The sequence below is a fragment of the Salvia splendens genome, chromosome 1 (assembly GCF_004379255.2).
Source record: "Salvia splendens isolate huo1 chromosome 1, SspV2, whole genome shotgun sequence".
Taxonomy (NCBI): Eukaryota; Viridiplantae; Streptophyta; class Magnoliopsida; order Lamiales; family Lamiaceae; genus Salvia; species Salvia splendens.
In genome coordinates, this window is record NC_056032.1 from 38,494,799 (window position 1) to 38,509,499 (window position 14,701).

The following is a 14,701-nucleotide window of genomic DNA, read 5'->3' on the forward strand; positions in this document are numbered from 1 at the left end:
ATGTTGTTTTATGGGTAAAAGCAAGAAAAAGGGAAAAAGTTGAGAGGGTGATGTTTCTATATTTATACATGTATCATTTATAGTGTGACATCTAAAAAGAAAAATGTGTCACTTAGATTGGAACGGATGGAGTACATTACAAACCACTTGTATGCATTCCTTGAAACTTCGCTGTCAACGGGGATAAGCAAGTAAGATATGGTACTATTTGAAGCGTCGCTTCTGAAATCGCATTGGAAAATAAACTAAAATTTTCATACGCTCCAAATTTTCAGTTTTAATTGAATTTCCTTAAAAAAATTGACATAATTCACGAAATTAAATATTCTTAGTTCATCTCAAGATTGTTGTAATTGTATTTTCGATTTCTTTTTTAAAAAATGATGAATTTTTAGTTTAGAATCTAATTTTAATTTTGAGTATCCATTTTGAGTCCACTTAAAATTTGCTCTTATTTTTTAATGGAAGATCAGTTAGTTGTCTTCACATTATCGTGTATGATGCCATTCAGCCTCTAATTTGCACTGTCACTCAATACATCTCGCTGCTAATTCCGATAATGGCGGAGGCTACTTCGGCCGCCGCTTCTCCCCTGCCGCCGCCGCTCGATGTCGGCTCCCGTTTCCCGCTCCACTTAATCAAATCCGAGATAATTCCTCCCGCTCCCTCACGATCCCCCTGTGGATCCGCGGCGGCCGCCGATTTCCTGCTCGACTTCGCCGGGCACTCATGGATCGCCTACGGCGCTGCCTCTCTCGTAGTCATATCTCACTTGCCAGACCCTCTATCGGAAGCAGAAACGAGAATCGGGCCGATATATCGTCAAGTGATCGAGCTATCTCGAGAAGCCGACGCTCACGTATCCGCCGTGTGCTGGTCCCCTGCGAGGCCGTCCATTGGCGAGCTTGCGGCGGCGTTGGGTGATCGCATTTTGTTGCTATCGTATGGCGGAGATGAAAATTCAACCAGTAAGTTCGCGATGTCGATTTTCTGACTTGAATTTATGTCTTGAGTTTATTTTGAAAGGGTGGAGTTTGACGAGAGTGTGATTGTTTTAAAATTGAGAATCAAAATCGCAAGACTTAAATTTGTATATGAAATTAGGCGTAATCCTGATGAAACATGAAGCATTTGCTCTTTTGCATTTCATTTTGGAGTTTAGAGTTCTGAATCACGAGTGGGAAGATTGTGGAGCTCGGTTATGGTTAAGCATATGCAAACTGAACTCGAGATATACTAAAATGAATGGAACTCATGGGAGCAGCTACATATCTGTTTGGTTGATTTGTTTCTAATTTCCCCGTCAAATATTTATTAGGTAGATTTTATTTTCTTAATTAGGTAATTTCAGAATTGGGACTCAGAGATATTGTGCATGTATAGGGTCTAAGACCCTGCATTTTACTCACACACACACATAAAAAGAAATTCTGACCACCTAAGTAAGGAATGAATAATTATTGATCTCACTTATCAGTCAAATCTCAGACACACTTCTTCCCATCCCTGGAAATAAAGAAATGAGTTAGTAGTGATGAGAGGTTTTCTTTTTCTTAATCATCTGCTGTTTGGGTTGTGAGTAGAAACCTGGTATACATCTCTATTGTCGTAAAAAGCATATATGATGGTCTTACACATTGGTATTGAGTCCTATTGAGATTTTCCTTTAGTTCTGACAATGCTTAAGTTAAACGCTCCCCCCTGACGCCCTCTCCCTTTCCCTTGTAATCGAATATGGACTTATTTACTGAGATTCAGGTTCTTTTTGTTGGAGGCAGACTACAATGCTTGTCTTATCCATGAAGGTTGAGGCCATCCAGTGGACAGTTTCAGGAGATGGAATAATTTCAGGAGGCACTGATGTTGTAATGTGGAGAAAGAAGGAGAAGTCGTGGGAAATAGCTTGGTCATTCAAACCAAAAATTCCTCAAGCTCTTGTCTCTACCACCTGGACTGCCTGTGGTCTTTCAGCTACGGCACCATGGAGCGAAGTACAAGTTGGAGGTTCGTCTGCTTTCCCCAATGATGCAGGAGATTGTGTATTAGTTTTTCAATTTGATGGACATTCTAAATATCCACAACATGAGCTGCGTCATCCAATGCCTATTGGGATGATACAGTGGAGGCCTTCAACAGGAAAACCACCAAGTAAGCATGCTAAGCATGCCCAGAGACCAATCTTGTTAACTTGCTGCCTTGATGGATCTGTTAGGTTATGGGGTGAAATTGATGATGGGAGGATTAGAAGAAATGTAAAGGATAATAGTGACCACAAAGCAAAGTTATCTTTTTGTGTCCTTGCTGTAATCGAGGTAAACCAAACTCTGAATGGTATTCTGGGCTCTGATGTCTTTGTAAGATGGGCAATGGACGTTGAAGGTGTGACTGTTAATGATAAAGAAGTATGCTACTATTCATGCTCAGACAATCTTCAGCATGATACAGCTGCTAGATGCGAGTGGTTGATTGGTTTTGGTCGTCAAAGGGTGATAACGATGTGGGCTATTCACTGTCTTGATGATTTTGCTCCAGTGAGATTCCCAAGGGTTACTTTATGGAAGAAGCATGATCTAGTCAGCTCTGTAGTGGAACCAAGTCAATTGCTTATGTATAAAGTGTGCATTATGAGGACTCAAGTTTCAGGCTCTCCCACTCTTTGCTCATTGGTTCAATTGTCACCTTGTAATTCATTCTCTTGGTGGCAATTATATTCTCAAACCTCAGCTAGCATGAAATTGGAATCTGCTAGTGACAACCATGCCAACAGCTCTTTGGCAGCTTGTGCCAAAGGAGTGCTAGAAGTTGAAGGTCACATCGATAAAATTTTACAGATTGCAGTTCATCCGTTTTCTTTTGAAGTTGAACTCGCTGCTTCTTTAGATAGAAATGGAATGCTTCTTTTTTGGTCATTTTCAACCTTTTTCAATAGTCATATTGGCCAGCCAATATCTACACCTTCTTGGAAACTCTGTGGAAAACCTGCTATTATCGATCACTCTCCTAAATACACGTGCTTGAGTTGGGCGCCCACAGTGCTAGGTGACAGTAATGTTCTTCTCATGGGACATTCAAATGGCATTGACTGTTTCTTGGTTAAGGTTTTGAAAAACAATGAACAGAAGATCACTTATCACAATTTATTTTCTTTGCCCTTCGTTATTGAAGGTCAAGAACAAGTGCTAACTAGAATGAACTCCATCCCTTTGCCTTGCAACTGTGATGGGAACTCCGTTTCTAGTAAATTTCTGCTTATAGCATTATGGATGGATACTTTTAGGGCTTTATCATGGGAAATAACCATCCATTGCGATTATTCACAAGGGAGCTGTTTGAATGAGCACTGGAAAACATTTGAAAGTGATTTTTATGGTAAGCAGTACTTGGTTTCAGTCTACCCTGCCTCATCAGTCATTCCTGTGACTAACAACGATGACAAGGTTACTAGTTGTGCTGTGGTCTGCCCCAGTGACTTGATTTCATCTTCACAAAAGCTGAGTTCTGCCGATGAGATTGGCAGCACTTGCTATGCCTATCATATGATAACTGGTTGCTTCAATGGCAGCTTAAAACTGTGGAGGAGCATGCCACTCGATTCTTTGCGCTCAGATAAGAAGTGGGCTCTTGTTGGTGTCCTTACTTCTCAGCAAGGTCCTATACTAAATGTCTCTATGAGTCCCTGTGGTCAAAAGATTGCTTCTGCCTCCATAAATAGTCAATCAAAAAATTATTCTACTACACTTTGCATATGGGAATGCATGCATGTCAAAGGTGTGGGCAGCTTCATGCTGGAAGATAAACTTTGTTTTGATGGGGTGATTGTTGCTTTTAATTGGTTAAAAATGGGAATTGGTCAGCTATTACTTGCCGTTTGTTCACAAAATGATTTGCGGATATATGCTTCACGACGCCGTGGGGGTCAAGGTGGATTAAAATCTGAGAAGCCTTTGGAAGAAAATGCTTGGATATGCATTGCAGCTAAGAGTAATCTACCTCCTATTTCTGACTTCCTTTGGGGCCCTAAGGGCACAGCTGTAGTAGTTCACGACAAGTATTTTAGTATTTTCAGTCACTTTTTGTCGTTATCTGATTACACTGGCTCCCATGACATTGTGCACTATTCAACTTTCACTGATTCTGAAAAAGCACCATCAAACATTGGAGGCAAATATGAGTCGCAGCCCCCTGCAAAGATGAACAATAATGTTGAGAGCTTCCAGTGGACGTACAGTTATGCCACCGAAAAATGTTTCTGGAGCATGTCAGAAATAGCAGAAAAGATAGGAGGATCTTTGCCTCTATTTCACCCAGAGGCACTCTTTAATAACTTGTGCTCAGGTACTGCTGGTCATGAAATTGTTACTAATATTTTTATGTTAAGTTTTTGTGTCTCTTTATCCTTTAAACTGATGATGAATGTTTCATCGGTTTAAATCAGCGTGAACACCAATTTACAATGATGAATTGTCAATTAAAAGTAGTTTTTGTCCTAATGTAAACCTCAAACTTATGAGACCCTGGTTCCAAATACTTAACAGCTTCAACCACCTGTTTCCTAGTTGTTTGAAATTTGAGAATTAAAAGCAGAATTTATCTTCTGAAAAAAACTCTTTTTATTCCCCAATCTGAAATCTGTTTGGAGAAAGGCATACATAGTCCATGCAATAGCTCTAGCTGGATGCTTGTCATCTTCTTGGATGTCACTAAGGGAGTACATTTAGTCAACATATATATCTAATGACATGGATCCCTTTTGCTTTGTTAACTCATTCTACTTGGAACTTCATGATGTTCATGTTCTTAGTTGTTAGAATGTTTAACATTTATCATTACTTTTCTTTACCGTATTGTTTTATGGCTTCAGGTAACTGGAAACGTGCGTTTATAGCTCTACGCCATCTTGCTTCTGGCACTTTGTCTGAACAAGGTCATGGTGCTAAAATGCCTAGCAGTTTAGTTTCACCAGTTCCCTTGTCAGATTATCTTGATGGGATTCTTCCACTTCATTCAAGTGGTAACGTATTTCATTGGAGTACATCCCAACTTCACACGGGTTTATTTAACTCTCTCCCCGAGGGAGGTTATGGTGCTCATAATTCCACCATGACTTCATTGCTGTCCAAATCTGAATTTGATGGCTTCATTGAATCTCTTGAGAGTTTGTATTCCTATAATTGCATAAATACAGACGAAAAGATACAGGCCATTGCACTTGTTGATCTTCTACGAGAAGTTGGTAATGCTAACTCAACTTCTGCTTATGGAAGCCTAGATGAACCTGGTCGGAGGTAAGTTTGAACTTTGAACCATTACTACTAATATTATTCAATTTTACATTCCATTTCTTAGAACTGTACGGTAGTTTGCCATCAACTGACTAGCCTTTTTTTCACTGAAGATTCTGGGTTGCAGTGAGGTTCCAGCAACTATATTTTGCTCAAAGATATAGTAGGTTGCCTCTGGTGGAAGAGTTTGTTGTCTCTCCAGGACTCATTGGGTGGGCTTTTCATTCAGATTGCCATGACAATTTGTTTAATTCGCTACTACCAACAGAGCCATCTTGGGAAGAAATGCGCAGTATGGGTGTTGGGTTCTGGTATACAAATGTATCGCAATTGAGGGTTAAGGTATGGTGTGAGCTAATGCTAAAAAGTAGACAAATATTTGCAGTTGCTTATGCTCTGTTATGGCTCTAACATAATCTGAATGGCAAAAGCATAATGTGGAGACACTACATCTAGTAAAATGCTCTTGTATGTAGCTAATGACTCACAGCACTGTACATGTTTCCATGTGTAGGTCATATATTTATAGATAAGCCTGCATCGTTTTCATCTGAACGAATACTCATAGATACTTCTAATACTCTTCTTGGGATCCAGTGAGAATTGGATTTAATGTGAGAAATGAGCAACATCCATAAACATGAATTAAACATGCATAAACACATACTTACATGAATAAGAGATGAACGAATAATTTGACCCTATGGGGATTCGAGCCCAGATGCTTATTCATCTCTGATTCATGAAATTTATGCATTATGCATGCACAATTCGTGTTAATGCAAATTTCTCATTTCTCACGAAATATATATAGTATCTATGTATGTATTTGTGTGTGCCATTATGTTATTTGATGTCAATCTTATGCTCTGAAAGATATTTTGTCCTTTGTATACCTTTTCAGATTGGAAGGGTTTATTTGTAAATAATATCACTAAAGATATGAGTTAAATATCAAGGAATAGAGGTTTTCAACGGTTCAGAACCACATGAGCAGAACTGAAAGCAAACTGTCATATTGGCAGTTTGGTTACACTTTTTGTAGAATAATAAAACATAGACATATGTGTAGAAGTATATAGACATACTAGAGAAAAGTAGTAGTAGGTTTTTTCATTAATTCATAAAGCACATATATATAGTACAAGAGACTAAGCCAGAGTAGGTCACATAACTGATGTGGGATACTTATTCTATAACATATTCTATAACACTTTTGCAGCTGCCAGTTTAGATGATTTATATTTATTTTTTAATTGCAAATTTTTATTTTTGATAGCTAGAACTGAATTGTTGAGCACCTCCATCGTAGAATAATCTTGTAAGATGCATGGAAGGGTGGATGTCTTGCCTCTTAGTCATTCTTATCTAGGGGTTTGACAGTGTCTTTCTTACTGCAGATGGAAAAGCTGGCTAGACAACAGTATATGAAGAAGAAAGATCCTAAGGCATGTTTACTCCTTTATATTGTGTTAAACAGGCTTCAAGTTTTGGCTGGCCTCTTCAAAATAAGCAAAGATGAAAAGGATAAACCATTAGCGGGATTTCTCTTTAGAAACTTTCAGGTATCTAATGATCTATCACAATTTTCTTTAACCGTGAGTTAGATAAAAGCTTTAAACTCTTCAGCTGCCAATTTTGAGTGTCAAAATCCATACCCTTGTACAGTTATTTTGTAATCCATTAAGGGAGATTGTATTAGATCAGCAAACTTTGGGAACTTGTGGCTAACATAGATCCCAGAGAAACCCAGAGAATTATACGCACGTAAACAAATTCTTAAAAAATGTATCTTCTGATCTATGCTCAATGCCACATATTGCGGTACTTCAATACTAAGTAACACACACAAAAAGGAGACACCATTACTCCTGTAAGGCCAAATTCATTTGATGGTTAAGTTGAGGAAAAGGAAAAAATTGAGTGAAATCAAAGGAAGTAAAGGCCAAATATGTGTGCTAGAAAAAATTATCTGAAGGCAAATGGTAATGGTGATGTTTGGTGCCCGAGGGAATAGTGTATACTCATTTCTCAGTTCTCCTGTCATTTGCCTCTCATGTTTGTGAGGTTAATAAATTTCACCGGTTGCATTACACGCTCCTTGAATTTTGTTTCTTTCTTAGTTTTCATGGACAACAAACAAAAAATTGGTTATGCATTTTGTTCTCCTTTTTAACCAAAACCCTTGAAGCTAGCAAGTTATCAACCTATCTACACTACCCTGTACCCTCTCTAACATTTGCTTTATGAATATTTTTTTTTTTGCTACTTTCACCTAGGCGGTCCTATAGAAATTACTCTTCTAGATGGTGTCAGATTGTTCCTTAATTTGAATGAGTTAACTGAACCAACTTTCTTTATAGGATGATAAACATAAGGCTGCAGCTATTAAAAATGCTTATGTACTATTGGGAAAACATCAACTAGAGCTAGCAGTAGCTTTCTTTTTGCTCGGAGGAGATGCTTCTTCTGCTGTGACAGTCTGTGCCAAGAACCTTGGAGATGAACAGCTTGCTCTTGTAATATGTCGTCTCATAGAGGGATGTGGTGGACCTTTAGAATGCAATCTCATTGTAAAGTTTCTCCTCCCATCTGCACTATCAAAAGGCGACCTCTGGATGGCAAGTTTTCTAGAGGTAAGGATAATCTCTACAGCACTATAAACTTTATTTGTATGTCAGGTTTCTCTATCATGCACCTTATATTCATATTGTTGAATGGCCTATTTTATCATTTTGGGAGCAGTGGCTATTGGGAAATTATCCCCAATCGTTTTTCAGAATGCTTGGTGCTGAAGTGGGTTCGGAGGTCAATATTTCTGTCCTTTCATCCTCTCATACCTGTTTTCTGGATCCAAGTATTGGTCAATATTGCCTGGTGTTGGCAAACAAAACTAAATTGAAAAATGCTGTTGGGGAGCTTAATGCTGCTAATCTCTGTCGGTGGGCATCTCTGATGAATATTACTTCCTTCCGAAGATGTGGGCTACCTGTAAGTGTCTCTATACAATTTATTTGGACTTATTTTTAGGCTGTAACTCTAGTAAAATGTACAGTATTACGCGATGCTATTACTTCAACCCTGATAGTATAATAATAGGCAATAGCACATGTTGATGATAGTTATTGACTATGGAACCGGAAATTACTCTTCCTAAAGCTTCCTTCTTCTTTATGGCGGTGACAGTATGCTTAAGGATTATAAAATTTTCACTTCTATGAGTATATCTTCGCGAAGTAATTATTAGCATGCTGAGCTTCTGCTTGCCCATCTGTATAGTTTTATCTTCAAGGATGATTTCTAAATCAAAAGAGTAATGGCCAGTTCTATTTTGTTTCCCAACAAGCTTGAAGCATTGGAGAGCATTTTGTCATCTGTGAGCATATTTGGTGGCCCTGCCCATGGGAGCTTGACGCATAACCCAACTGGTGATCTTCCTGCTGAATTGACACAACCATCTGTGTATGAGAACTCCTCAAACTGGATGTTGGAAGAGACATCTTTCCATATTATATCGTATTGTAAGTTATATTTAGCATTGCAGTACATGTCAACCTTGATGAAAGAACATCCAAGCTCTTTAGAAAATGATAGGCCATCTTCTTTCAAAGAGGCTATAAACCTGGAGGTTGACCGTCAGGACTTTGAGAAATTACTGAAGGAATTTGAAGACAAGTTGACAGAAGCTATTACATATTTCCAGCAGAAGTTCTCCTTGGTTCCTCTCCATCTAATTAAAATGGTAATTGGTGTTGATATGAACAAGTGCACTGCATTCTAATCATTTTGGGGTTACCTAAACTTTTTTGCTTTGCTTACACAGATTGTATTGTCTTTGTGCCATAATGGTCTAGACTTTATTGGACACTACATATTACAAGATTATGCTCCAAAGTTCCTGTCGCAAGAAAAGAGTAATCTCCCTGATGATTTGTTTTGGTCTCCATCCAATCTGTTTAAAGCTACTGAAGAAATGTTATCACTGTATGTGAAATATATTGTTGCCTCTTGCAAAAACTGCTCGAGATCAACATATTTGGCCGTGGATAGTCTTTCTAGTGAAGGCAGGTTATGCTGGCTTACTGTGTGGGGTTTGTCAAATCAGGGCATGACCGAGACATTTAGGTGTCTAAGAGCTATGTTGCAGCTGTTCCTAAGATCCCAAGCTGTAGATTTTCAGAAGTTACTTTTATTTGTTCTCAGTTTGTTTGAATTCCATATACTTTTTGCTACAGCTTGGCTTCAAAAGAATTTCAAAGCTATTATTGTATCTATTGGACCTATTCTGTCTAATTTACTGGATGAAAGTGACTTCAATGGGTTGAAGATGGAGAATCTGAAGAAACTTATTAGTGAGATTATGGAGTTGCTAGTTCATGGTTTAGTGTATGTTGAGTCAGGACAAAAGCAGGAACCAAGTGGAGCAGTTTCTGATAACAAGGCCTGGCATATCATCAGTTCTTCTTTTTGGGTGTGCATGTCTAAATTCTTGGAACATCAACTCAGTACATTGCCTGAAGTACCTGAAGATTTTTTTTCTTCTGGGCCTCTTCCTGTATTAGAACTTGATGGAAATAATCTACAGCAACAAGCCAGATTGACCTCTAGCACTTTGGTTCAGTTTCTCAAGCTCACGTGCTCAGATATTTCGTTTTATTGTTCAAAGAAATTTGCAACGTACCTACTTCAAGAAGCAAATACATTGAACAAAAATAACCTTTCATCCTTTGAAAATGGTCTGTATCAATCAGGAAGGGAGAATATTAATCCGATGATTGAATATCCAAAACCATTAGACCACGGCAATGAGTTGCCAGATCTTGATAAGTTAAGGAATATTTTTGCTGGTTCCGAAATCCTTCGTGGAACCTTTGAGCAAGAGTATCACAATTGGCTACCATACATTAAGCAAAAGTCATCTAGTGGATGGAGTTATGCATATGCAAGCATCACAGCAGAGTTCGGATTAGAGGAAAATTGGGATAAAGAAGATGGATTTGGTAGTCCTCGTGCAATTGGATCACCTTTAGCATATACAACCCCAGATCATCCTTTTAAAACTTCTGATGATAATAATACATGTGACTCAAAGAGGGTGATGCCTTTCCAAAATCCTAAAGAAATATGTAGAAGAAATGGGGAACTTTTGGAGGTACCCTTGCACCCTTTCCTATCCCTATATATGGTTCTGCAATTCCATATAATTTTAATTTCGCCTCACCTGCTTTAATTTTTGGAGCAGGCTCTGTGCATAAACTCCATCGATCAATCCCAGGCTGCACTTGCTAGCAATAAGAAGGTTTGTACCTGTGTTTGATTCATTATGTTTTGCTTTGCCTGAATGGAAAGGGCTGTCTAGTACATGCAAACTTTGGAGCTTATCTGCTATTGGTTATTTGAATTTGTTTTGAAGCATAAATAAATGATAATTAAAAACTTGAATTTGTTAGCACTCAGTTGTTAGCTTGGTAGGGTATAAAATATTGTAGATTGGTGGAGGATAAAATACTAGTTTGACTTGGAGGATTCGTAATCTTTGGCCATGTCCTGTGGGTTTGAGCCACTATGAGCCTTTTGCAATTTTAGTAAGTTTAGCTTCTGCTATCTTTATCCTGCTTCCTCTATTTATCCTTTAATTTTGTAAATAAGAACTAATAGTACCTGTGAACTTGCCTTCAGTTTTATGAAGTAGATTACAATTTTTTTTTAAATTTTCATATCGGATCAACCTTTTGTAAACAAGCTTTAAGCTAAATTTTAGCTGTTGTCTAGGTATTTCTTTTGTTCAAATGGATGCTTGTGCTGTGATATAGCCAAAATTTCCCCAGTAATAATTTATTTCTTGATTGGTTTTCCACTGTGCATATGCTAATGGTTTCCATTTCAGGGGATAGTATTTTTCAACTGGGAGGATGGGATTCCTGATAGGTATAAAGCTGAATGTATTTGGGGAGAAGCAGACTGGCCCCACAATGGGTGGGCAGGATACGAGTCCACCCCAGTTCCTACAAATGGGTCTTCTGCTGTGGGCTTTGGAAGTAAGAAAGCCACACACCTTGGGTTGGGAGGGGCCACAATTGGTGCAGGCTCCTTGGTGCGACCAGGAGGAGAATTAACTGGTGGGGGAGCCTTTGGCATTCCAGGATATGCTGGTATGGGAGCATCCAGCCTTGATTGGGATCTACAAGAAAGTTTTGATGAGTTCCTTGATCCACCTGCAACAATTGATAGTGTAAGGACAAGCGCATTTGCATCACATCCATGCAGGCCTTTCTTCTTGGTTGGTTCCGGCAATACTCGCATATACCTTTGGGAGGTATGTTTCTGTGCTTCCATTTTTACCCCTTGCCTCTTCCACTCTAAATCTCACTCCTTCCCTCTCTATCCATTCATTTTTCAATTTTTGCCCTGAGTAATTTTCTTCTACTAACCTTTTTGATTTTGTGTTCAAAATTTCATTTATACCCTTGTACTTTCTCAAAGAAAATAAATGAAAAATTAGAAAAACTTGTGCTTCCTGCGTTATTGATCAAAGGGCAAAGTACAGAAGGCATGTGTAGAAATAAAACTACAGTGGGCATAGTTTAAAATATGCAGGAAGCAATATATGCATTTTCTTAAAATTCCCTCTCATTGCTCTCGTTTACCATGAAAATCAATCTAAAATATGATCTTTCAGTTTGGGAAGGGCACAGCTACTGCAACCTATGGAGTACTTCAGGCTGCAAATGTACCTACACCTTATGCTCTTGCCACTGTGTCTGCTGCGCGTTTTGACCACTGTGGACACAGATTTGTGACTGCCGCATTAGATGGAACTGTATGCACGTGGCAGCTTGAAGTGGGAGGAAGAAGTAACATTCATCCTACAGAATCTTCTGTCTGCTTTAACAATCATACTGCGTGAGTAACTACTCTAAATAATTAAACTGCTGATAAAGTCTGCAATTGAATAACTATACTTTCTTTACTTTCGTGAGACATTCTGCCAGAAGTGAAATAGACATAAAATTGGTATACAATTTTTTTCCCAATCTCGCTCTTATTCTTTTTGCTGGTTCCCAATCCGCCTAGTTTTCCCCAGGGGGAAAAATTCTGTTCTTTATTATTCTTTTTAGATTTTTTGTAAAAGGAGTTTATTGTCTGCTGGTTTCTGTATCACTTGAAAAATTGCTCTATGCTTCTTCCCTGACAGACATTTACCACTGGCATTTACATGCTCCAGGTCCTTTTTCTTGCTTTTTAGTTGCCTTCTGATTTCATCTCGTCATTGTAGGGATGTTACTTATGTTACGGCAAGTGGATCAATTGTGGCTGCAGCAGGATACAGCTCCAATGGGGTGAATGTTGTTGTATGGGACACACTTGCTCCTCCAGCTACTTCTCAAGCTTCAATAATGTGTCATGAAGGTTTGTTTTATTTAAGTTTCTGGTGAACTATGTCCAGAATTTGTTATAATTTAATAATGCATCCTTTCCTGTTTCAAAAAAGAATGTGTGCTTTCTTGATCCAGGAGGTGCTCGATCCCTTGCCGTTTTTGATAATGACATAGGGAGTGGTTCTGTCTCTCCTCTTATTTTAACTGGTGGAAAAGGTGGTGATGTTGGGCTTCACGACTTCCGTTACATAGCTACTGGAAGGACTAAGAAACACAAGCACTTGGATCCTGGGGAACATAATATGAATGCTTCATCTTCTGTTGATATGCGTAGCAAAACTGGTGACCAGAATAGGAATGGTATGCTTTGGTACATACCAAAGGCCCACTCAGGTACCGTAACTTATATGCATACACGTGGGAAGGATCCAGTGAGAATGGTAAATATTCGTGAGAATTGAGAATGACACATAAATGTTATGCATGCATAAACACAGTAAATCCCATGCATAAGAAATTTGTGGAAAAGCACCTGGTTGAATTTCACTAATGGTGAATTAGTCGGGAATTTCTTATGCATGAAATTCACTATGAATATGCATGCATAATTCACATTTTGCATCATTCTCACTTCTAAGGTTAAGTAAAATTCTCAATGGATCTCACCTCTCTCTCTATGTATACTATTAGCTCAAATACAGAGCTTAAACTGACACTGTCATTATCTGCATGAAGGGAGTATCACCAAAATTTCTACAATTCCAAATACCAGTTTCTTCTTGACTGGGAGTAAGGATGGGGATGTGAAGCTTTGGGATGCGAAGAGGGCCAAGTTAGTATTTCACTGGCCAAAATTGCATGAAAGGCACACCTTCTTGCAACCTAGCTCTCGTGGATTTAGTGGAGTTGTTCGGGTAATTCCAAAGACAGTCACCATTATTTTTAGTTAAAAAGGCTGAAGTGCCAATTTTAAGAGTCTATTATGACTCGAGCACTTCCTGTTTCAAAATGTAGAACTAAATATCCACCCTCTCTTTTGCAGGCTGCAGTCACAGACATTCAGGTTGTTTCTAATGGCTTCCTTACATGTGGAGGAGATGGTATTGTAAAATACATTGGATTTCAAGGCAATCCACTGGAGACGACAAATTAAGATCCACCTCCATCGCTGTGCCGTTGTCTCATATGCAAAGAGGTATCAGACTTCATCTCAGCAATTTAGCACACGTGCAACCGGCAAAGTTATAGTTCCCTTATCCACCCAGAATCTGAACATTGACAGCAGTGATCTTGTTTCCAAACTTGGCCATGGAGCTAACTCTGAGGTTAAATGCTGTTATGATTTTCTTAACCAATCTCAGCATTTCTGCCATCACACTCTCCAGTTTAATGGGAACTGAACTAACTGGTAGTGGCCAAATGACAGCATCATTCAGTTTTGAGAGAGATTATGCATAAAGTCTAGCTCTTACGCTTTTGAAGCAAGCCAGCAGACAGCAGTTGGTTCTTTCTTCTTCAAAAAAAGTTGATGTACCAAACGGCATCTGTTGCAGTAATCGGCTGGATGCGACGCTTTGTATAGTGATTTTCAAACATAAATAGGGCACTTCCTTGTCAATTGTCAAGTGTGTATGCAATGTACATTATTACGAAGGATTTTTTGCGCAGATACATATTGTGTAGTTGCAGTAGATCAAATCAAATGCGCTTTTTATTTATTAATTTTTTGTCTCTCTTCTAGTCTGGCGTGAGCCAATGTTACAAGTGATAAGTAGAGTGAGATGTAACACACTGAAGGTCTCCGGTTCGTGGTTATCACGTCAGTCTAACACACTGAAGGTCTCCGGTTCGCGAAGTCAATACATGTTTTCATTTTAATATTTATGATTTTCTTTGCTTGCAACTTTTATCTTGAGCCTATATTGGTAGCGCAAAAGATGTTCAGCTATTGTGCTTGTGTAGTTTATGAGATATTAACAAATTCTTTCTGAGGTTTTGACCCAAAATTAAAAAAAATATATTGGGAAAACCACGAAGAAT

General features: G+C 38.6%; 1 protein-coding gene across 3 annotated transcripts; it reads left to right on the forward strand.

The window, feature by feature from the left end:
• The first annotated feature begins 472 nt into the window (after positions 1-472).
• LOC121749751 lies at positions 473-14,545 on the forward strand. 3 transcript variants are annotated; one of them, XM_042144377.1, is made up of 16 exons: positions 473-968; positions 1,759-4,335; positions 4,862-5,285; positions 5,396-5,624; positions 6,683-6,847; positions 7,646-7,918; positions 8,028-8,273; positions 8,629-9,024; positions 9,106-10,434; positions 10,525-10,581; positions 11,170-11,598; positions 11,962-12,185; positions 12,559-12,692; positions 12,797-13,054; positions 13,397-13,575; positions 13,704-14,545. In XM_042144377.1, the coding sequence occupies exons 1-16, from the start codon at positions 560-562 to the stop codon at positions 13,812-13,814; spliced, it is 7,440 nt and encodes a 2,479-aa protein (XP_042000311.1). In that variant the 5' UTR covers positions 473-559; the 3' UTR covers positions 13,815-14,545. The 3 variants fall into 3 exon arrangements, with proteins under 3 accessions (XP_042000311.1, XP_042000319.1, XP_042000328.1); XM_042144385.1 differs by having other exon boundaries at positions 802-968; positions 1,779-4,335; XM_042144394.1 differs by having other exon boundaries at positions 855-968; positions 1,775-4,335.
• The last annotated feature ends 156 nt before the right edge of the window (positions 14,546-14,701 follow it).

Coding starts and splice junctions, on each gene's coding strand:
- LOC121749751 (XM_042144377.1), top strand. CDS start 560: ATGGCGGAGGCTACTTCGGCCGCCGCTTCTCCCCTGCCGCCGCCGCTC. Junction 11,599..11,961: donor CTCGCATATACCTTTGGGAG/GTATGTTTCTGT, acceptor ATGATCTTTCAG/TTTGGGAAGGGCACAGCTAC. Junction 13,576..13,703: donor GATTTAGTGGAGTTGTTCGG/GTAATTCCAAAG, acceptor TCTCTTTTGCAG/GCTGCAGTCACAGACATTCA.